This window comes from Mchenga conophoros, linkage group LG5 (assembly GCF_057382185.1).
Source record: "Mchenga conophoros isolate Kocher_MC1m ecotype Shallow Benthic linkage group LG5, M_conophoros_male_GT1.1, whole genome shotgun sequence".
Classification (NCBI taxonomy): Eukaryota; Metazoa; Chordata; class Actinopteri; order Cichliformes; family Cichlidae; genus Mchenga; species Mchenga conophoros.
In genome coordinates this window covers 38,412,858-38,437,758 of record NC_140530.1, presented here as the reverse complement: position 1 = coordinate 38,437,758, position 24,901 = coordinate 38,412,858, and the positions used below count along the sequence as shown (strand labels likewise).

Sequence of the window (24,901 nt, the reverse complement as noted above, 5' to 3'; positions counted from 1 at the left end):
GTCATACACAGTACGATATGCAGTGAAATGCTTGGACAACTGCTCGTGACCTAAAGAAAACAAAAAAGGAAAAGGCTATGAATAAGATAGGAAATAAATATGCAAAATTAAAAAGGGTAAATTTAACTAGGAAGGAATAAAATATAAATTAAGGTTAAAAATGAAATAACTGTACAACACAAATTAGAATGAAGGGTAAATTTAACTGGGAAGAATAAGATAAAATATATAAATTAAAGTTGAAAATAAAATAACTGTACAACAAAATACACAATATAGAACTATATAAGAATGTATGAAGAAATCTAAATAAATAAATACACAATAACAGCAGCTGTACAAGTATTAACTGGAAATGAAGAATATAATGTCCAGTGTTGTGCGATCCACATTATGTCTTGTAACGCTGAAAACTAACTTAAAAAACAAAGACAAAGAAAAAGTGGTCGGAGCAGTCGTGACGGCAGCCGACCTCACCGGCGCCATCTTGTTCTTCCTCGTTTCCATTCTCTGTTTCTAGTTTCCGCTCTGGGGACCAAAAATCCTTTTTTAGGGAACTTTAACTGTTTGTGGCTGTTTTTAATAAACTGCCTCGTCGTAACTGTTAAAAGCAAAATGTTCCTTATTGAATGGGGCTGTGGTTAGTTTGTATTTGTGTATTTATCAGGGGCCACGAGAGGAGAAGCATAGCACCAGGTTTAGCTTGTCGTGGAGGTCAGCAACAGTTAGTGTCTCATTCTCTCTCGTTGAGCTCATTTAGTGTTCAGCATTCACTGTTATCTGCTACGACTTTCCAAATACTCCAGAACTCTGTGGTTCTGCTCGATGAGCGGCACTTGTGAGTCCAGGATGAACCTTTTTTCCCTCTCTTGTTTCAGTAGAAAGGGTTTCTGCAGAGCTTTAATGCAGTCCTTCCTGTAAGTCTCAGTGACATCACAGCATCCTCCATTTTGATTTGAAGTGTGATGCGAGCAGCAGCCTCCTGATAGCTCCACCTTCATCCACCACGAGTTCCCTTTCGGCATCTCTTTGTAGAAATCCTTGTTTCTCTGTCATTTTCCAGCACCTCTGTGTGAACATTATTTATATCTCTGGTTGGTTTTGTCGTATCGTGTGTTCTCGTTTCCTTCTGGTTAAATTCATCGTCTCTGCTTTTCTTCCTCTCGCTGAAATTTTCCACGTCTTTGTTTAATTCTGTTCTTCTCCTGCTTCAACATCTGAGATCAAACAGTTTCTTATTTAGATGTTTGAATCCCCTTTCAGCCTCCTCTTGCTTTTCCTCCACCCCCGTCTCTCCACACCATCCCACTCAGAGTTTTATAGGTCTAATGTAAATTACGCAGCTCCCGCGAGACTCTGGGCCCATCCCAGTTCTGCTGCTTTACTGGGATCCACTCTACAACGTTACATAAAACCCACAGCGTGCGATCGGCGCTATCCGGTTACCCCTTACTGCATCTGAGTCTCCTCGGGCCTCCTCGTGTTTCACCTGTTATCTGCTGTCGCATTCTCGCAGTGTTGTCTTCAGCTCGGCTGCCGTCGCTCGAGCCGTTTGCTCCAATCATTTCTAACTCGATTGTTCTTCTTCCGAGGCACCGGCCCATCTCCAGAGCCAGACCAGCCTCCTCCTCTTCCACTCACACTCTGTGATATGGAGCCAGTGTTTAGGCTGGTTGTGCTCCATCATTTACGGTCCATGCAGTATTCATGTTCACCTGCCAAGCTGCGCTTCGGGCCACCTTACTGTCACATCCAGGATCCTTTGCATGAATTATGGGCGTACCTCTGGTTCACTGAAAGTGCAGGAGCTGAGCTTAAGCTTCCAATGCTTCATTAACTGGAAGCGGAGAAACTATGAATGATCTTTGCAGCTCTGCAGGTTGAATGTGAGCAGCCCTTTGCTAAAACCCGAGTATCACGAACTCGTTTTCATTCGGACTGCAGAACGTTTCCATCCCACACACAGAATTACAGGATAGTTTCTCTGAAGGAGACAAAACTGCTCTTAAAATCTGTGTTGAGAAGAACGATGAAGAAGCTAACGCTGGTTACAGGTCTGTCTGTTCCAGAGAGATTCTGGTTTGCAGCCCTTTGAATGTGAGAAATGAACTGAGCGGTTCCAGACTCATTTGTATTTATGCATTGATCTGAAGATGTCAGGCTGACTGAGCCACTGTAGCAGGAATTTTAGCTCAGATTAAACTGTAAGATGTTCCAAGCACTTAGTGAGATTTTACTCTTCATTGTAGCTAAAAAGCAAATGTTATTTATCCAGGGTCAAATCACAACAACAGTCACCTCAAGGTGCTTCATATTGTAAGGTCGACCCTACAATAACACATACAGAGAAAAACCCAACAATCATATGACCCCCTATGAGCAGCACTTTGGCGACAGTGGGAAGGAAAAACTCCCTTTTAACAGGAAGAAACCTCCGACAGAACCAGGCTCAGGGAGGGGCGGGGCCATCTGCTGTGATTGGTTGGGGTGAGAGAAGGAAGACAGGATAAAGACATGCTGTGGACGAGAGACAGAGATTAATAATAAACGCTAAAGGTTTAGATTTAAGGCGGTGAATCATCCAGAGGAGCTGCTTTTGGAAACTCAGCATACGTGTACATCTACACAACAACTCCAGAGAGTAGCAGCAGCTCCCACACAGTGTGCTCCTAACCTTATTTTGCTCTGTGTGTATCCAACACATACCCGGCTCACATGCTGCATCAAAACAATACGATCTGAAGGTGGTTGCCGTTCAGTGCGCTTACCTGAGTGACAGCGATGAGCTCAGACAGGAGGATTTTTTCTGCCTCTGCTCTGCATTAAGAGGAATTTCAGGGCTGCATGTAATCACACCCGCTGTTCGATACTGTAGCTGCATGATTATGCAACTGCGCATCTCCAAGTGAAAATTTCCAGTAAAGCCTCCGTGCAGAAGGCAGATATTAAGAAGAATCGAGAAGGCTGGAAAGAAGAAGAAAATACAAGTGAAGGCCAAAGCAAGTTGAGAGAGCACTCAGAAGAATGTTTCCCCTTTTATGCCGATGCCTCTGCAACTAAGCAAATTCATTAAAAGTCAATCAAAGGACAGAAACAAAAGAAGAGAATAACTGCATTTAGAGCTGCTCCGACTGAGCTCAGCGATGGATTGCGATCAGATAAAGATGTTAAAGCTCCTCTAAAGGACGAATCCCTTCAGCCGTGTAGAAATTTGTGTTCTTTGTGAAGCATTTCCATAAATTCTGATCCGTATATTAGTGAAGTATCCAGACAGCTGCTGAAACCTTTTCCATGAACTTTGATCCAGACGGTGAATTCCCAGATTCACGTGACTCTTCCCTGACATGCAACTTATTAAATAATTCAGAATTCAACATGTGGTCAGACGTTTGGTGTGATTTCGCATTATGGATTCTTTTCTCATTCTCTTGTGGTGCTTTGTTGGTTATTGTTATTATTATAACAAGAGATTAGTTCTTAGGTTTGTGTTTAGTGTAGGTTTAGTTCTGTGTCTAGTCTGCGTCTTTGTGTAATGGTTTCTTGTTTCCTGTTTTATTGTGAAAGTCCGTGTCTTATTTTGCCTCCCTTGGCTCGTGTCGTCAATCACTTCCAGCTGTGTTCCCCACCTGTGTGTAATCTCAGTGTTCTTCTGTGTGTATTTAGTCGTGTCTTCTTTTGTTGTAGTCGCTGGTCCGCCTGCTTATCTCCTGTGAATCAGCTGTGTGTGTCTGCTATCAACCGTCATGTGCTTCCGGTCACCCTTGTTCGTGTTCATGTTTAGTAGTTTAGTTTTTTCCAGTATAGTTTAGCTTTAGTTCTGTTTGCCATCTTCCACTTGTGTCTTATTTTTATAATAAAACTCCTTCGCACCTCAACGAGTGCCTGCTTGGACCCTCCTTTACTTTCCTCCACACGGTTCATCCCTTTCACTGTGACATAAAATGTTTTCGCAGCACACATATTCATGCTCCATTCAGGATTTATCCTCCTCACTTTGCACCATCAGCAGGTAGATATTAAATTATTCCAAATGAAAATCATTTTTGTGCCTAATCTTCTCTTTGGTGTTTGCAAATTGTGCTAAAGCTAAGCTAACTAGCTAAAATTATTTTACCTGGTTCAGTAACTTGCATCGTCCTGCAGCTAATGCTAATGCTAATGCTCGCCTACGTCTTAAAAATGTTGTGGATGATGGAGGAAAGTATTGGCTGTAGGAAAGAAATATGTTAAGGATATGTTTAAAATAGAGGCTGTAAACACAGATGATTTCAGAGTGGACATGCAGTACTATGCAGATGCCTCATTCCTTTATATCCTGCTGGTAAAACAGGAATGTCTTTAAGTATATTTGGGAATAGCTCTCCAGGCATTCTGAGGGACATCCAAAGCTCTCCTTTGGGTGTTTCAGCTTCTGCTTCAGGAGTGTTGAGGTCCGGGCTCTGTGGAGGCCAATCCATGGCTGACAGTGTTCCACTGTGTGTTTTATATAAAGCTATGCTTTTATGGCACATGCCGTGTGTTTGGGATCATTGTCATGTTGAAAAATGAAGCTGGTGCCAATCAGATGTTTCCAGATGTTTCTGCATGGTGGATAAAAATCTGATGTTACGGTTCTGTGTTTATAATTCATTAGTTGTCCAGCGCCACTGGCTGACAGGGCGCCCAAACCATGAGCCGTGAGAGAGCCCCCACCCTGTGGGAAGAAATTGTTAATTGCAAACGATAGTGACCTGTCAGCATTGTCAATTTGGGTTTTTCCCTTTTAAGGATTCAGTTTCCGATTCTCCAAAGAACTCCTGGAGTCATCTCCTCTGATTTCCTCTTTTTCTCGCCCATTACCTGAAATCTGTGCAGCACATTTCATTATCTAAATGCATTAAATGTGTGAGACTACAGTGTCTGCATATCCAACCGAGTGCTAGACGTGTGTGTGTGTGTGTGTGTGTGTGTGTGTGTGTGTGTGTGTGTCAGACAGTATACCATCTGTGTGTTTTGGCCACAGGTCATTTGGCCAGTTTCACTGCTGTAACGTTACACACCATTTACTCAAATCAGACAACTGCTACCTGGCTGTCTGTCTGACACACACACACACACACACACACACACACACACACACACTAATCACCAGGCTTTAGGGTGGGAGTTGGATTTATAAATAAACTTCGTAGAGGATTTGCAGGCACAGTAATGAAATGCAGTAAAATCTCCTCAGACGTGCTTCTGTCCACTTCAAACAGATCTTATATGATATTATCATGTTGTTGCACTAATAGAGCTGCAACTAATGATTATTTTTAATATTGATTAATCAACTGCACCTTTAAATGTTGATCAAAAAACTCCAAGAACCAAGAGAAACGAGATGTTTGCTCGTCATGTTTGGAGATTTCCTTGAAGAATTATTACTGAGTCGTTAAAATGATTTCTTGGATCAGCTGATCGTTGTATTATTGAGTCATTAAAATGATTTCTCGGATCAGCTGATCGTTGATTCTCTTTCATGTGTTCAAAGAGCAGCTCACTTCAGCTCCAGCACAACGATCCAGGTTGATCTTGTTTTGTTTTCTGATCTGGTTTCAGTGAAGATGAACTTTATGTAACTCGCAGTGAGCTGCTGTCACAGCCGTCACTGTCCACACGATTCATTTCCTGTTATCTGACCTCATTTTGAATTCCTTCTGAACACCAAACCAAAAAATGAAGAAGCACAAACTTTGCTATAATATAGGTTTATTAATGATGTTTCCAAATGACGTGATTCTGATGACATATTGCAGATGATCAGTCAGTAAAATTCCAGTTGTTTGAGTTTTCATACATTAACCTGATGGAGGAGGCCCCATCTGTGCAGGCTGCTGCGTACACGATAGCTGAAGCTTATCAGGTGTGGGCTGCAGGGGCAGGACGTACCTGTCCCCGGCCGCCGCCTCCTGTCACCACTCGCAGTTTGTTCTCAAGGTTTTTCAGGTTTGTTGGAGTTTAATTCTAATATATTCTCGTTGATGAGAAGGTTCTCTCAGTCTGGGTGTTATGTCTGTTTTGATTTCTATAGATTTCCTTAATCCTTTGAGTCTGTTTGTATTAGAGTTTGCTGGTCCTTGGTGTTCCCTCTGGATCTCGTTGCCCTCCTGTTTCCCTGATTAGTCCATAGTCCAGTCTTCCCTTCAGTTTGGATTGTGCATGTGTTTGTGTGTCCCTTGTGTTTCTACGATTTTATTAAATTCGATGACATGTTAAATAATCCAAGTCAAGTTTTCCAGGCTTCTAGTTTTGTGTCTTTGTGTTTTTTCCAGTCTTTAATCTTCGGTTTCCTCCTGTGTGACCTTTGGGTGTGTTTTAGATCTTTTTGTCTTCCCTTTGCTGGATTTATTTGCTTCACTCACTGATTACTTGTGTGTGACCTCTGCCTGGATAAAGGATTTGGATTTTACTGTCTGCCTCCAGTGCGTTCTCTTTCTCGTGTTCCTCACTCATAACCTTTTCAGCGTGGGTGGCCTGCTGGTTGGACACGCCCAAAACATACCAACAAGGAGGTGTTTGGGTGCAGCCACAGCAGATACTGAAGCACTGAGGTGGATCCTGTCCATGTGAAATATGAAGCACAGCTTAAAGCTCCTCCTGAATCTCTAACGAGGCGCCCACACACCTGTGACAGGAAGCTCATTTCTGCTCCATCTTATTCTTTCAGTCGCTACCCACAGATCGTGCTCACGGGTGGGCGTGGCGACGTAGCTAGCTGACAGCTTCGTGCTCACGTCTCTCTGTACTACAGCCTCGCTGTCACAGCAAACCAGTCTGCACTGCCCGACACACGGACGAAGACCCAGAGATACCTGAACTCCTCCACTTGGGGTAGCAACTAATTGTGAATCCAAAGAATTGCCGCCCCATGAAGCTCCACCCTAACGTGGTGTGTGGTTCTGACCCAAGCAGCTACGTTGCTGAGGGCATCTTTCCCCTGGTTGGATCTCCCAAGGTATTTAGGCTTTGGAGAGGGAACAGGGATTCGTGATGACTCCCCATCGTGGAGTCAGGATTCAGGTGGAGGCCCATCAGCTGTAGGAGAAGCTCTCTGGATCCTGTTTATGGAGTAGATGGGGGGTCAAAGGGCATTAGTCCAGTTTTGAGGGGCTTGTTTGGTTTGAGGGACGTGCCAGCGAAGCACCATAGCATGACTCATGACCAGCTGCATTCAGCGGTGAAATAAACTCGTTTTTGGCGTCTCATCGAGTCTCGATCGGCATCTGTCTTCTAGATCGTTGGAGACGTTTTTTTATTCACTCCATCACAGCTCACAACAACTTTTAAATCATTTCCAGGGACTACCTGTAAAGTGCTATAAACATTTCTATTTCTTTGCCAGCTGGACTTATTTTTCTCACATCAGGAAGCTGCTGTGCTCATGAATGAATGTTGAGTTACAGCAACTGTGTAAATGTGCTGATATTTATTTCCATAATGCATGTTTCTGGTCGGGAACAAAGCCTTTGCTCCCCCGTCGAGAGACAGATTGTGTGAAATGAACTCAGCCGCCTGCTTTGCTGTTTTTTCCCGCCGTGTTTTTTCCTTGCTCTCCCTCTCCTGTCCTGGCTTTTCCATCCTCCACCCTCTCTGCCTCTGCCAATTACTCCCATCTGTCCTCTAACGCTCCCTCGCTCCTCGACTCACTCTCCCGTCTCCTCCGACAGTGTTGGAAGGTGACAGCAAAGGTTTAAAACGCTGCTTTTAAAGACGCTACATGAAAGTGTTTCCAGTGACAGTGAAGTGAGTGATAAAACATGTAATGATATACCTCCCATCCTCTCTCTCGCAGCAGCAGAGTAGCTATGGGTGGCACATCGTCTCCTGCAATTACTCTATAATGACCTTTCTGCCTCGTTCGTCTCTTCCAGCCGAACACGCATCAGCCGTCGTGCCAACCGCGCTGCTCGTTGACTCACACTGAATCCTAATCCGCTGATTTCACTAAAGCGTGTACAGGTCTGGATCTTTGCATCAACAAAGACACTTTTTATTGTCGTTGTTGTTTTAGCCGATGCTTCCTTGCACATGTTGTGTTCTCACAGGTTTTACAGGCAACGCAATCATCACAGCCGCACTCACTGACCTCTGCTCACCTCACAGTGAATGTGGGAACACGCTGTTTATTTGAACTGTGGCGTCTTTTTCTTTCTCGCAGCATATCCAACTTCACCCCCAAAGTTGGAGAGAAGGACACCCAGAGAGCGATTCGACAAGCCTTCAATGTGTGGCAGGCCGTCACGCCGCTCTCCTTCCAGGTGAGACGTCCAGATACACGCCTGAGTCATACAGGTCGAAAGCTGGAACATATGTAGCGCCCGATCACAACAGTCGCCTCGAGGCACTTAATGCTGTAAGAGAACGAGAAATTTGCTTTGGACAGAGAGGTTACATCGCACACACACACTGCACTCCTCCATGTAACCTTTAAAAAAAGCTAAATATTACATCGATTAATGGGGAGTTTTTTATTATTCTAAACCAGTTCTTCTCATGCTCTGTGTTCATTAATCATCTCGATACTATACAGTACAATAACAGAGAAAACCCAACATCAGACGACCCCTTGTGCACAAGCACTTGGCAACAGTGGGAAAGAAAAACTCCTTTAACAGGAAGAAACCTCCAGAAGAACCAGGCGTCCGTCTGCTGTCGGTGGTGACGGGAGGAAGACGGGACAAAACATACACTGTGGAAGAGACACAATGACTAATAATAACTAATGATTAAATGCAGAGAGTTGTACATGGTGAGTGAAGAAGAAACACTCAGTGCATCATGGGAATCCAGCCCTAACTATATGCTTTAGCAAAAAGGAAAGTTTGAAGCCTAATCTTGAAAGTAGAGATCGTGTCTGTCTCCCAAACAACGGAAAATATGTCAGTAAATTCTAAACACCACAGCAGACACAATAACATACAGGTGAAACAAGAGCTGCTATTATGACTCTTTCCATCAATCGATAGTTTGGTTTCTGGATCAGGTTCACCTTTCTCCAGTGCACAAGGAGCAGAAGATCCTTCGACGCTGTAATAAACAGAAGAGCTTCGTAGTGCTTTGGTTTGCGACCTTCAGCAGTGTCGTCGTGGCCTCGAGGTGAAACCCACTGATCGAGCACTCGAGCTGTTCTAGCAATCAGTGAATAACCTGTGATATTATCGTCTGGTTTATAATCTGTGTTGCTCACTGTGGCGTCATGGCTGGGTATAAAAACACGTACCCGTAGGTAGCTTTAGTCCAGCTGCTGAAAACAGCTGTTCAGCTGAAACAGATGTGCAGGAATCCTGTTGTTTATCAGCCCAGAAGACGTTTCAGTGAAGGAAGATGTCTTTGAGCACGGACGGCTGATTCCCCCATTTTTGGACACACCACAGCGAAACGTATGTTGTTAAAAGAGTAAACCTCTGATTACAGTCACTGTCATTTTTATATGAAATAAGTATCTGTTGGTGTGCAGTAGAAGTCAGGCCGTCGTTTCTGAGGAGGAAGCCTGAACGAGCGCGTGAAACTCACAGTATTTTTAATCTTCTGAAATATTGATTCCTTGTTTGTTCCTCTGATCCCGCTCAGGAGGTGCCGTACTCGGAGATCAAGAACGAGGGCAAAGAGGCTGACATCATGATCTTCTTCGCCTCTGGTTTCCACGGTGACAGCTCCCCGTTCGACGGAGAGGGGGGCTTCCTGGCCCACGCTTACTTCCCCGGCGCCGGCATCGGAGGAGACACGCACTTTGACTCCGATGAGCCCTGGACGCTTGGCAACGCCAACCACGACGGTTAGCCGAGTCTTTGCCTCTTTGACCTTGGCGCTCGCGCCGATTCCGCTGAAACATGCTGAGCGACGGTTATGAAACACCAGCTAATGGATTAAATTATCATTTATTTTCTTCACTAACTTTTGCAAATTAAATTCCTCGAATGCGAAGATGTCCTCAGTCGTCGGCGCCGTATCTCTGAGCGCTGCTCTGTTTAGTCACTGGATGAAAAGTGGAGGCCAAAACACACTTCACTTTGTAGTTTTCTTCTTCTTCTACTATCTCACTTTGACAAATGACTTGTGCCAGATTCCCTCTGCTTGAATAACTAACGTGTTGACAGAGAGAGAGCGAGACGCGGGGAGGGCGCACTGATAGAGCGGGAGAAGGAATCTGGTTTGAAAGATTAGCACAAACGAGAATTAGCTCTGACAGAGAAGCTCTGCGTTCCCACATTACAGCCCGAGTTTCTTTTTTTCTCTTTCAGGCTGAAATAAGCATCCAAGGACACGTCCACGCTTTCATTTTAATGAAGACTTTTATTCAGACGCACGTATAAACGTAGCAAACCACTGATTCTCCTCCTGCAGGCGCTGTTTCTGCAGACAGCAGGGGTCTGAACATCAAATGATTAAACATAAAGAATAGATGGGAGGCGGCTGTGGCTCAGGTGGAAGAGCGGATCAATTGCGAGGTTTGTGGTTTGATCCTCAGCTCGACCTGTTTATAAGATGGTGATGCAGAACAGCTGCCCCTGATGCACGAAACAGCTAAACAAACCAAGTCTATTTAAATGTTTTAGACGCTGTCCAGCATTCAAAGAAAATGGGGTTTTTACTTTATCTTAGATTACAGTGTGCTTATAGCATGTGGCTCGCGTTACCCACTGACTGCATATGAAAGATGGGTTATTGTGGGGGTGTTGGCATTATCTGCTCAGGTTCTCTAACTTGATTAGTTTCACAGTGAAATTAGCTGTAAAGATCAAAGCTGCATTCTGTGTCAGGCTGAAAACATATTTCTGAGGTAACTTTGGACATTTTTACACGGAGGTCTGTGGAAACTGACACTCAGGACCCGCCAGCCTCAACTGGACATTAGAGAAACTGCTCGGATTCAGTTATGAGCCTGCACTGAAATCGTATCATATGTCTTTAAATTCAGAAAAACATCAAAGAAACTCAAAAGTGCACCAAAGGAAATAAACTCAGACACAGAAAAAAGTGCAAAGAAACAAAATGAGTTCGAAGAGATACAAAATGATCCAATCGAGATATAAAACAAACGCTGAGAGACAGAAAAGATTTTTGTGCCTCTTTAACATCATAACTATAAAGATGTAATTAAAGAACAACCATAAAGAGATTAGAAAGAGATCAGAGATGTTAATGTGACTGCGTCCTTGAGCAACACATTGATCCCCAAATGTGCCCAGATGGTAAGACCAGCTCCTTGTGTGGTCGCTCTTTGCTGTCACTGTGCTGATGGCTAATTAAGAGCCAAGGATGGGAAGTGCCTTGAATAAAAGCTTTGAGACGCCGGCTTCACTTTTAATCCCCGGAGTTTGATTTCTACCCAAACTGTGTTATTTCCCGAACCTCAACCAAGGAGGTGCTTAAACTTGAACCAACAGCGAGTGAAGAAGAAAAGCGTCTTACAACTAAGACGTCAGCATTTTAAAGAGATAAGGTTGGACATTTGATTGTTTTTGTTGTTTTTAAATGAGTGAATGCAGTAGTTAGGCAAAATTAATATGAAACTGGTAGCTTCTACCCCCAGAAACTTAACCAGATTCACACAAACACTGACTGTTTAACTGTGGCAACTAAACTATTGTAACAACGTTGGCTTTTACGTGTAACAGTGCTTCAATGATCAGTTTCAAACCTGTGATGGAGGCAGAGAGCAGTCGAGCCGGCCGTGAAAATGCACCAGGTTTTTACATAAAATGGTAAAATTATTGATTAATCGCTGAATCTTCTCTCAGCATGTGTCTGTGTGGTCACAGGTCCTCTCTGCACGTCCTCAAAAAGCCTCTTTATCTCTAAAATCCCTCCACACACACACACACACACACACGCAGTAATTGAAAGATTAGAGACGAGATAGTGAGACGGGGAAATTCTCAGACTCTGTGAAAACTAATTCACGGTATCAGCTTCTGAAGGACGTTGGGAGGACGAACGGACCTCATTTTCACCTGGGCTTAAAACCTGACGAGGGACGGTCTCCATTATTAACCTGCTGACTCCTGCAGGACAGAGCTGAGGGCACGAGTTCCCACGAAGAGGCGGGAGGAAAACTTTATGAATGAAGTGTTACGTGTAACTACATGTATTTATAAAGTGTAAAGGATTCAGACGCACACTTTTATTCCCTGATCTTTCTTGGCTCTTTTCTGTTGTTGTAAATCCCACAGACTGTCTGTGAATCTGCTTTTCAGCCAGCAGCAGCGGCCTGAAGGAGCATTAGCCGACCTGTGAGGCAAACGGGTGTTTACACCTGCAATAACTTCAATATATTTAATGAGGCCCTGAGAAATCTTTGCCTCAGTTACAGGCGCACCATCGTGAGTGGGTGTGAGACGTGTCCACAGGACATTTTTACAGCTGAAAAAATGTTTTATGCTCTGTTAAAAAAAAACTGCAACCAGATCAGTTTTACAGTCATGTCGGATTTTTTTTAAATTCTTAACTTCATCACACCCTGTGCATGTGCGGCTGCTCTGAGCGGGCTTTTCCCATCACAGCCAGGAGCGTTGCTGGATGAGGATTTGGGGCAAAACCACTTATTTACAGTTTTTTCATCAGAAAATTACATTTTCGAGAGATATTTGCAGACAGTTGAGATGAGCATTGGAAGTATAGAAAAGTCCGGTTCTTCTTGATTGTGTGCACGGCTGATTGTGTGCACGGCTGGTGTTCTTGGCTCTTTGGCTGGTTTCTCCCGTTCTGTATCCCATATTAGAAAATGATTGTGACACAGAAGGAATCTCAACTAGAAGATGATGCTGTCGCCAAAGGGAGGCAAACGTAAGGTCCTTCAGACATAAGACCTTCTGTCACAGTTGCGCTGGCAGACCGTGGGGGTGGACGACCCAAACGCAGGACTCTTGTGCGTTTTATTTACAGTGGAGTAAATAACAAGAACACAATTAATTCCGGTGAGCTCCCTCTTACTCCCGTGTCTCTCTGCACTCCCCGTGCGTGCTGCCCTTTTTGGCTCCACGCTCCTCCTGCAGGAAACAGAGGCAGCCGTCAAACACTTACTCCTGCGGGCATACACAACCAGCACGACGCTACACTTAGACACGCACTCACTTGGACTTTAACTCAACGATCCAGCGTCGAGGAGCTCTCAGCTACTCCTATGTAGCTCCCCCGACAATCCTGATCAGCTGCAGGTGTGTGAGGTCCTTATGTGTGGACACACCCACCAGGCCTGAAGGTGCCCGTCACAGCCACACCCACACACACACGCGCGCACACACATGCCTATACATACACAAGCATGGAAACAGGACAGCAGCACAGTGCTGAAAAGACACAATATAATACGAGTCCACAACTGCTCATGGACCCTGGTTCGCTCAGACCCAGGGTCCCTGACACTTACATACGCTGTCAGTTGATTAAACAGCCACCTATCCCACGTGGTGATATGAGCATTCAGCATTTACCCAGAATGCACTTTCCCCCCAGAGTTTTTAGCTGTGAATGATCAGAAACAGATCAAACGTTCAGCGTACCAATGCCTGCTTCTGTTCCTCTACATCAGGGGTGTCCAACTCCAGGCCTCGAGGGCCGGTGTCCTGCAGTTTTTAGATGATCTATCACAGCTGGTTCAAATGGCTAAATGACCTCCTCAACATGTCTTCAGTTCTCCAGAGGCCTGGTGATGAACTAATCATGTGATTCAGGTGTGTTGACCCAGGGTGAGATCTAAAACCTGCAGGACACCGGCCCTCGAGGCCTGGAGTTGGACACCCCTGCTCTACATCATAGACGTTAAACTGGTACAGGTTATTGAAACTTGGATATATCCTATGATACTGGTGCTCAAAGCTGGTCAAAGAAAAGCAGACTTTTTCTTTAGACTCTTGGTGCATTAAAAATTAGCTTAACGTTATTCAGCCCTGAAAATCTCATGTGGACATCTCCGCTTTTTTTATGATGGCTCAGAACAGACGTAAAAAATGAGGTGAAATGAACTTTGAGGTTCTGTAACTGTAACAGTTTCTCCTGCATGAAGCTAAAACGTTACATTGTTTCATTAAATATATAAAGGTAAATAAAAAGTCTGATTCTGAGAGGGTACGGCGGCTCTCTCTGCTTTCAAAGCTTAACCAACGCAACAGTTAATGTTTCTGTCTCGAGTCGAGGGGAGGACATGTTCTTCCATTTTTACGATTTACAGACTTGATTGTATAGGCGATGACTCGAGGGTTAAATAAATCTGTCCTCTCCTAATTGTAAGACTATTTCAAAAAGGACTTTATTTCTAGACAGAAGTTGGTAACGTTGATAAATTGTGGTTTTATGAAAAATGTGCAGTGTGTTAATGATTTTTGCCAGACAGGAAAAAATATTCTTGGCGGGTAATTTTGATCGCTGGTATAAGATGAACTCATTTCGACGGGTTCCAGTTTAACAAAGCAGGCTCTGTGGACACGTCAGACTGGGACTACTTGAGAAACAGGTTTCATCACAGACATATCAAACATCGTCTTTATCACAGGCGAACAGACGAGTGCAGGGGCAAGCGTGATAGAAGAAGTCGTTATCCTCACCGCGGGAAGGCAGACCGACCACGAGGGGACGGGCAGAGAAATGGAGAGCGACCGCAGGGGGATTTCCTCAAGCCATTGTACATGAAGTGTACGTCTTGTGCTCTGAAATCATCTTAATCTTTCCTGCAAAGTGGAAGAAAGAGAGGGGAGATAAAAGCTGCTGGAGGGATGCGGGGGGAGGAGGAGGATGAAAAGGAAAGCAGTGGTGAGAGAGGGGGAGATAAAAAAAGAGGGATGAAAGAAACTGCAGCACACAAGGACAGAAGAGCCAGAATCTGTGAAGGTGTGAGAAAGTGAATAAAAGAACACAGTACAGAGTAACGGCAGCAGGAGGCATGAAGATTAAGCCAATATTGTAACAACCTTACTCTGTAGCCACACGTACTTCTTAAACCTGGGTGCAAAAATTAAAGCATTCATGCAGTGTTCACATTTCTCACTGGAACATAAAATAGTCAAATCTGTATCTCACTGTTTTGTATGTTTCTATGCAGATGATGTAGTTCTGTATTTCACTGCCCATTCTGCTCAGCGGCCACAGCAAACATGCAATGTTCCTTTAATCCAGTGGTTCTCAAACTTTTTACATCATTCCCCACATGGCAGGAAGAAATATTTTCATTTTCTAAACGAAACAATGACAGAAAAGCCGAACTGCAACTTTATTTCAATAATAAACTACGGTGGCCCTTTGAGGCCAAACGGACTGCAACTTAAGAGACACCAGCAATAAGAAAAACGCTGCAAACGCACAAAAACACAACGGAAATAGGAAAAAACAGATTTACCAAAACACAAGGGAAGTGTTTCTGGGGAGACAATAACCCGACGGACCAGTTGTAGGAACCAAAATATGCTAAGAATTGCGCTGAGAGACACTTAAAAGAAGTGGAGGATCTATCGGTTTTTTGAGGAAAGAAAACATGAGAGGTGTGTTAGCCTAACTATTAGCCTATCACACTTACCTAGCATGTTTTGGTTCCTGCAACTGGTCCGTCGGGTTATTGTCTCCCCAGAAACACTTCCCCTGTGCTTTTGGAAATCTGTTTTGGGGCGCACCTCCGCCTGTCAGAACTCCACACACTTTGAGAACCACTGCTTTAATCGCAGGTCTAACACTTGTATAAAGATGGACTCAGTTTTGGAGAAAGCCGGGAACTGTCCTTCTGGAATTATCCTCTCAGCCCCACGAGTGACTCTGACTATGGCTACAATGATTTTTCAGTATTAAGATCACTTTCATTCGTCATGATTATTATTCACTGATTTTCATGATAAAAGTGTTTTCATTTCACTTCCATGTTGCGCGACTTTCCTGCACTAATCTGATGCACCGTACAGCTTTAAGGACGTCTGAGTTGATGCAACCTTCGCATTGTTTTTCTTGCCCTACATGCGGCGTGTTTCCTGGGCATTGAAGAAGTTAGCTCTCTGACTTCTTGCACTAAATCGAAATTCAAACCAGGGATGATGTGCAGGCACATCGTCATCATTAGCGAGCCACTCTGTGTCATGTATTGATATGGCTATGTCTTAAGGTGATGACCTTTGAACCGGATGTGGTTGTCCGAAGGAAGCCCCGTTAAGTGGCTAGTTGTAAGATGGACAGTGTTCAATAAAGCAACATAAAGACCGTGCTTTATGTCCTGATTCAATTCGGAGTGCTCTGCCCAATTTAGTAATAAGGTGGGCACACAACAATGGCGACGAGGACGACACGGACCTGGATTTGTTTTTGTGAGAAGTAGACCCAGCGGCGGCACGGTGTTAGCGAAAAACTTGTGGGCTAACATGGAAAAGTCGGGTATTCAACCGTTCACCTGCTACACTGATCCAGCTATGCTCGGACCAAGATGGACGCGCTGGTTAACATCCTTCGAGTTGTTTGCTGATGGGAAAGGTCTTATTTTGACGGATGATGCTACAGACGCGATCAGACAGCGGAGACGCGTTCTTCTACTGCACATGGCCGGACAGGATGTGCAGGACGTCTTCTCCACTCTACCACAGACGGGAGAGGCAAAGGATTACAGCGCTGCGGTGACTGCGCTCAACACTTACTTTGTTCCTCAAGTGAATCTAGCATACGCACGCCAAACTTTCCACAAATTGTCCCAAACACCAGGTGAGACTGTGCAACAATTTTGTACACGTTTGAGGCGAGCTGCAAAAGACTGTGACTTTCAAGCTGACAATGATAACCAGATACGGGACGCTATCCTGAGTAAATGCACTTCTGAATATGTACGGAGAAAGCTGCTTGAGGAGGGTCCAGGCTTAACCCTAACTCGCACGTTAGAGGTGGCTTCACACTGTGAACGCGTGGAGGAGCAGATGGCGGCGATGAGCGTCGCCGGGGAAAAGAAAGGAGAGGACACGGTCAGCCGGATTTTTACAGCAAAGAAAGAGAAGAACAACAGACCAAAAGGAAAAATGAAAGATGATAATAAAACAGACAGACAGACAGTGTTACAGGTGTGGTTATACTGACCACATGGGCAAAGATCCCAAATGCCCAGCACGAGGACAAACATGTCACAAGTGTAATGGTGAGGACCACTTTTCAAAAATGTGTCGTACAAAAAGACAGAAGAAACAAAATGTGAATGCTGTTGAACAAGATGATTATGCATTTACTGTAAATGATGATAATGTACCTGAGAAACTTACCTTTTCTGTTGGGGGAATAGAGTTGAAAATGTTAGTTGACTCTGGAGCTACAAGTAATGTGATGGGAGAAAACATATGGGAAAAGCTAAAAGCTGAAAAGATAAAATGTCGCTCATATGTACCCATAGAGCAGAGGAATTTAAATACATATTCCTCAGCACAGGCACTCACGGTTAAAGGTGCATTCAGATGTGAAATCAAGATTGGTGACAGGACTGAAGAGGCTGAATTTATTGTGATTAGAGGTAATGGTGAACCACTCCTGGGGAAAAAGACTGCCATAAAGTTAGGAGTGTTGAAAATAGGTGAAAATGTGGCGGCTGTCACAGATTTAAAGCACACTCTTAAAGAAAAGTATCCAAAAGTGTTCAAAGGAGTAGGAAAGCTAAACACCAAACAGATCAGCCTGTACATTGATCCAAATGTGAAACCAGTAGCACAGCCACTGAGGCGCATACCTTATCATTTGGGGGATGCAGTGGAGAAAAAGATCAATGAACTAATCGACATGGACATTATAGAACGTGTAGAAGGACCTACACCTTGGGTAAATCCTGTAGTGGTACTCCCAAAGAAATGTGACAAAGATATCAGAATGTGCTTAGACATGAGAAAAGCAAATGAGGCAATAATCAGGGAAAGATACCCCATACCCACTGTGGATGAAATCTTGCAAGGACTAAACGGCTCTGCAATCTTCACCAAACTCGATCTCAAGTGGGGATACCATCAACTAGAGCTTACCCCGGAGTCAAGAGAGATAACTACATTTGCAGTGCACAACGGAGTATACCGGTACAAAAGGCTAATATTTGGAGTCTCATCAGCTAGTGAGCAATATCAGCATGAGATTGCCAATGCACTAGCTGGCATTGAAGGAGATGAGAACATTTCAGATGACGTAATCATACACGCGCCAGACCAGGAAACCCATGATAAACGCCTGCATGCTGTGATGAAGAGACTCTCTGACTGTGGCCTGACGCTAAACTCAGAGAAGTGTCAGTTCAACATGGACAGACTTGTGTTCATGGGAATACTGCTGACACAGAAAGGCATTGGCCCGACTGAAGAAAGAGTGAGAGCTGTGGTGGAAGCCCGAGAACCAAAGAATGCTACAGAGGTGAGAAGCTTTCTTGGACTGGTAGGCTTCAGTAGCAGGTTCATACCACAGTTTGCTACACTCTCTGAACCACTAAGACGTTTAACTCGAAAAGAAACTATGTTTACATTCGGGCCAGAACAAAAGCAAGCATTTGAAAGACTAAAGACTGAGTTAGCCAGAGCAGGTACCCTAGCCTATTTTGACAAAGAAGCCCCAACCAGAGTCATAGCAGATTCAAGCCCTGTAGGCTTGGGCGCAGTGCTAATTCAAATACAGAACGGAGAAGAGGTACCAGTGTGCTACGTAAGTCGGAGTTTAACAGACTGTGAGCGAAGATATTCTCAAACAGAAAGAGAAGCCCTAGCACTAGTATGGGCATGTGAGAGACTACATCCATATGTGTATGGCAGGAAGTTTGACCTCATCACAGACCACAAGCCATTGGAGGTCATATACAGCCAGAAATCTAAACCTTGGGCACGCATAGAAAGGTGGGTTCTCAGACTGCAACCATATGACTTTAAAGTAGTGCACATTGCGGGAAAGCAAAACATTGCGGATTCACTGTCAAGACTGCTGGCTGACACCACGTCCAAAGAGACACATAAGCATGAATCTGACAAATATGTGAGATTTGTTGCAGTTAATGCTACTCCAAAAGCACTCACAACAAGAGAGGTTGAAGAAGCCTCTGCTACAGACTCAGAATTAACAGAAGTGCGAAGAGCTATTGAAAATGGACACTTTGAAAAATGCAAAACGTGCACCCATTGCAAATGAACTGTGTGTCATCGGCTACATAGTTTTGCGGGGAACTCGCATTGTATTGCCAGAAAACCTCAGAGCTCAAGCACTTTCACTAGCTCATGAAGGACATTTAGGAATTGTTGGAACCAAACAGCATCTCAGAACAAACGTTTGGTGGCCAGGGATGGACAAAGCTGCAGAAAAATTTTGTAAATCTTGTCACGGATGTCAAGTAGTAGCCAGACCAGATCCACCTGAACCACTGAGAAACACACTTTTACCGGATGGACCATGGCGAGATGTGGCGGTAGACTTACTGGGACCGCTACCTTCGAACCACTCAATACTTGTACTGATAGATTACTACAGTCGGTACTATGAGTATGATGTAAGGTCATCTACAACCGCTGAAAAAGTCATTGACTCTATTGACTGTATATTTAGCAGACATGGGCTACCAGTTACCATCAAATCTGATAACGGCCCACAGTTCAAATCTGAGCTGTTCAGAGAATATTGTGAAACTAATGGAATCAAACATATAAGAACTACACCAAAATGGGCTCAAGCAAATGGAGAAGTGGAACGGCAAAATGCATCATTGATGAAAAGAATCAGGATCGCACAAGCCGAAGGACTTGACTGGAAGCGAGAGCTACGAAAATATGTAACAGTGTATCGCAGCATTGAACATCCAACCACAGGGAAAAGTCCCGCAGAACTCCTGTTCAACCGCAAAATGAGAGGAAAGTTACCGAACATCAGTGAGGCAAAAACAACGGAGTTGGACGTGCGTGACAGAGACACTGAACAGAAAGGAAAATCAAAGATTTATGCTGATGAACGAAGGGGAGCCGAGTATTCAAAAGTTGACTCGGGAGACACAGTGCTGGTTCAACAAGACAAAGTGGACAAGTTTACAACACCATTCGACGCAACACCACACAAAGTTGTAAGCAGAACTGGAAACCAAGTCATTATTGAATCACCAACAGGAGCTCGCTATCACCGGAATACCACACATGTGAAGAAATACGAGACAAATGAGACCAGAGAAGGACACTATGACACAATACCTGAAAGGGAGGAAGGTGAAACACCCACAAAGACTGACACCTTCACTCCAACACCACAAGAGGGCTCCCAGGGGCCCGAGAGACCAAGTAGATCACAGAGGGCTAAAAAGATACCCGAGAGGTTTCGTGATTTTGTGGTGAAATGAACTATAATATGTTAAGGTGAAGAGGTAACTTAAAGTTGGCAAGTTTCAAGTTCATATGTGTATTTCGACATGTATATATTGAAAAAAGAAAGGTACATGTGTGGTGAGACAGTTAGATTATATACTTGTTAGAAAGTAAGACGAGAAGAATGTTCAGTGTTGGAAAAAAAAGACATCAAAGTTATTACAACTAAAGTTTGAGTCTAAGGAAAAGGGGGATGTCATGTATTGATATGGCTATGCCTTAAGGTGATGACCTTTGAACCGGAGGTGGTTGTCCGGAGGAAGCCCCGTTAAGTGGCTAGTTGTAAGATGGACAGTGTTCAATAAAGCAACATAAAGACCGTGCTTTATGTCCTGATTCAATTCGGAGTGCTCTGCCTAATTTAGTAATAAGGTGGGCACACAACACTCTGTAGCTTTGCTTTCTGTTGCTTTGGCGTTTTTAACTTCACTCGATTATGTTCATTTCATATCTCACTGTCTAAAGTCTTGCATGCCAGTTCAGGAAAGTTTCCCTGCTTTCGAGTCGTGATCGTGTTTCTGTCAGAGAAATGTGTCCTCACATAAATTAATTTTTCTCATTCTTGATCGTGACTTTTCTGTCGGTCTGTCAGAAATAGCACGTACTAATATTGGTCCTTCCAGCTAAAATCTGTGAATACGTCGCTGAGTGTGTCCTCAGCCACGTCTGGGTTTTCTTTAGAAAATGCTGCACGTTTTCTAATTGAGATTCAGGGTTTGTTTTCCTCTTCAGTCAAACAGGAAACGCTGTAATGGCTGCCAGAGGTGGACGGGGTGATTGGCTGTTTCTCCATAATGCTGTGCTGCTGCAAGTTTGTATAAAACCACTGGATTCAGTTAAACACAGCAACTTGCCAGGAAATAAAAATATATAACTGGACCCCGTTAAACTTCAACAGGAAACACAGAAATTTCACACTGACATCACTTCAGTCTTTTCTAAAAAATAAAACAAGTTGTAGAGGAAGCCCTTTACCCGTTACTGACTCTAAAATGACTGGTTTTAAACTTTAGGAGACATGCTGATGAGTGTATAGGTCAGTAAAAATCATTTCTCCTGAATAGAACAAACGAGACAGGAAACAATGAGTCGAATTGGAAGAGACCTCGGGAAGAGGAACTGAAAATGAATAAAAGGATTGACACAAACGGTCGTCAGCGTCTGCTCATTTCCATCTCCATTAGTCTGTAAGTCAGGCGCAGGCCACCGAGGCTATAATCTTCAAACAGAGTGGCCTCGGTAAAGGAAAAAGATAATTATGTTGTGTAATTTGGTTCAAACAGAGTCAAACCAATTACAAAGCTGAGGGAAAGTATTAATTTGAGCTCCGCATTCAGACAGTAAGAAGTCATTAAACACATGACAGCAGCTCTGGATCTCTGCTCAGCTGTAATAAAGACCCCACATGAATACACGACGTCCGGGAAAACAAGACCTTCTGTTCTCCTTCGTAATTTTACTTTTGATAAGTTGTGATAAGAGCACACGTAACAGCGTGAACTGTAGAACTGGAGCTGTTATTCTGGCTGCTATCAGGTGCTTTAATTGGAAAATTGAAACCTGAATTTAATTGAAAACTATTGAAAAGTCTGTTTTTTCCAGAACCTCAGCTTGTGCTTCGATCACATCCTTCAGTTTTTTCCAAAGACTTCCTGGACCTCAGGTACTTAATCTGAATAAAATCCTGTTTATTTACGTCTGCATATGTGAGCTCTGATGAATTGTTGAGACTTTGTGAGGATGCATCACACCTGGTTCTGCTGTGGTGCATAAACTGTTCTACGTGAAACGACCATAAAACTGCACAAAATGGCCAAAAGTAACACAACTAATGATAACTAAGAAGTCCAAAACAACTACCTAGGTGTGAAACGGCCACGTAATGACTAATTAGCACCTGACTCATGAAAAGCAGTTACATAGAAAATGTGTAACACCCACAAGGAGAGTTTTAGAAATGACAGGAGGACAACACGGCTGTAAAAGATGCAAAGTGAATAAAAAAAGGGAATAAAAAAGGCCAGAAACAGACTGAAATGACCAACAGTGACACAAACTGACAACTAATTATGGCTAAAAGATACTAAATAAATATACACAATGGGACAAATTAAAAAAGCAGAGTTTTGATCCACTCACATAAGGTTTCTAACATGTCGCGGAGCATTAATTGTGCGCATGAACATGGATTGTTTTCACATTTTCATCTCACTGTAACTAGTTTATATGCAGATGATCCAGTGCTGTATATTACTGCCCATTGTGCCACAGCAAACATGCAGCGTTCCCGTCATCACAGGAGCATTAATGAAACAGCCTGACTGCGGAGCATCTCCACTCTGATGGCTTCCTGCTCCAAATTCAACATGTTTGCTTGTTCTCCAGCGTATTTTAGTCTCGAAAACAGCCGTACATTATTTATACATTTGCAGATTATGAATTTAAAGTCGCTTTCTGTGAGACTGTGAACTCTGTGAATTTTGCAGGCAAACAGTACGGCGCGCTCTGAAGTAATCCCCGTCAAGCAGCAGCCTTTGAAGAATTGGACTTTAGAAACAGGAGCTTTGGATTCACCAGCCTGACAGTCGCTTCCATTCGCCGCCAATTCTGCTTTTGATGTGAGATTCATATTACACAGCTGATGAGTCAACACATCACAGGCTAACTTTAGCTCACTTTGCCGGCGCCTTTGACGCCGTCTTTGGTCTTTGCTGTTTACACTGGGGAGGCTTTGTTCTGATTCAGACAGGAGGGAGATGTTGAGGCTTTCTCAGTAAACTGATTCTCTTTTAATGAACCGGCAGCGACGGCCTGCAGGCAGCACAGAGATGCTCCTGTTTTCTGTTTTATCACCTGATTTCTGAAACAAGCTTTTAAGGCGCTGTGAGTGATGTTGAAAGCGATGCTGCTTCTCTGCTTTGCGTTCTCTAATCTCATCATTTTTTCCTCCTCCTCTTTGTCGCCTCTCCCCTCTAATCATCTTCCTCTCTTTCCAGGTAACGATTTGTTCCTGGTGGCGGTGCACGAGTTGGGGCACGCGTTGGGTTTGGAGCACTCCAACGATCCCAGTGCCATCATGGCTCCTTTCTACCAGTACATGGACACGCACAACTTCAAGCTGCCGCTGGACGACCTGCAGGGCATTCAGAAGATCTACGGTGAGCTCTCGGGTTTAGTTCTGTGTAGGCTGTAGCTCGGGAGGTGGAGCAGATCGTCTACTAATCGGAAGGTTGGTGGTTCGATTCCTGGCTCTCCTTGAGCGAGATACTGACCGCCAAGTTTGTGTCAATGTCAGCGAGAAGGTCCTTAAGAAACGGTGCTTGAGTGAATGGGTTTAAGTCAGTCATTTGTTTAAAGAAACATCGTTAGTTTGGGTTTTTGTCCTTTTAGTTGAAGAACAAAAATTTTCAGTCACTTCTTTATTTCAGCTTTTCAGACGATTCAACAAACATTGACGTCACGTTTGTCTCCAAGTGTGAGAAACAAGTAAAATCCCCCAAATATCCATCCAGGTTTGATTTTAGCCAATTCCCTTTTTTAATAGCACATAGACAGGAAGTAGAACTCAACAAATGTCAAAATAAAAGCCAAGAAAATCGAATTTGAATTAAAGACACTTATTCCAAATTATTGAAAAAAATGAAGAGACTTTCCTCTCATAGATGTCTGTTTTGTATCCAGCTGAGGACATCATTCTGTTTACGGTGTACTGATGCCGACAATTTTGGGTCAGGATGACGCAAAATACACAAATATTGTGTGAAGATAAAAGCAGAAGGACCGCGCAGTGAATCGAAATGTAAACTCGAGCGCTCTCGTTTCGTTCTTTTCTTTGCGGCGCTCCAGTTTATCCTCCTACACACTTCAGCCTGCAGCAGTTTGGAATCAGTTTAATGTCAAAGAGTCGGTGAGGAGCAATAAATACGAGTTTCATGGAATATTTGATGGACAGTGTTTGAAAAGTAAAGTTAAAAATATCACCGTTGAACAAAATAATCATGGTTACAATCTTTGTTGAGCATGAAGCTGTGGCTAATTGTGTGTTTGATCTCTGACCCTGCCGACGTGTCCTTGAGCAAGAACGCACAGGACAGAGCATGAGCAACCTGAACGTCAGCATCTCCTCTAAACAGCCAGCGGCTTCTCACAGGGTTTTGGATCGTCGCAGGAAATAACCTCTGCGGTGAATAAAAGGTTTACGACACGTTTCAGGAGGATGAGCTTCATAAACTTTTTATAATTAAACTTTTTATGATTTCATTTTATGAAAAGCCTGCATGCCTTAAGCAGAAGGAAGATGCTGACGTTATAGATGCATGGTCAATCCTGAGTCTGTGCTGTGCAAACGCCTTCTCCGGGACAGAGTGTGTATTTTATAGCAAAGAGGAAAATATATGAAGCTCATATTAGAGCTCTTCACTTTGAAACGAGGGATCTTTTAAGTCACTGCACATTTTCATTTGAAGAAATTTGCCTGCGTTAAATGAAAAACGTGATGTTTTGACTCTTTTCTGCCTCTGACTGGTTGAACAGGTGACTTTACGCTAAAACAAAAACCAGTAAAA

The 24,901-nt window shown here is 43.7% G+C and overlaps 1 protein-coding gene across 1 annotated transcript in view; it reads left to right on the top strand.

Moving 5' to 3' along the window:
* mmp24 (matrix metallopeptidase 24) overlaps nucleotides 1-24,901 on the top strand; it is an 82,422-nt gene that overhangs the window by 32,294 nt on the left and 25,227 nt on the right. Inside the window, exons 4-6 of the mRNA XM_085275327.1 lie at nucleotides 8,183-8,282; nucleotides 9,595-9,799; nucleotides 23,333-23,494. Of these exons, the coding sequence (XP_085131453.1) occupies nucleotides 8,183-8,282; nucleotides 9,595-9,799; nucleotides 23,333-23,494 (467 nt within the window). The remainder of the gene's footprint in view (nucleotides 1-8,182; nucleotides 8,283-9,594; nucleotides 9,800-23,332; nucleotides 23,495-24,901) is intronic.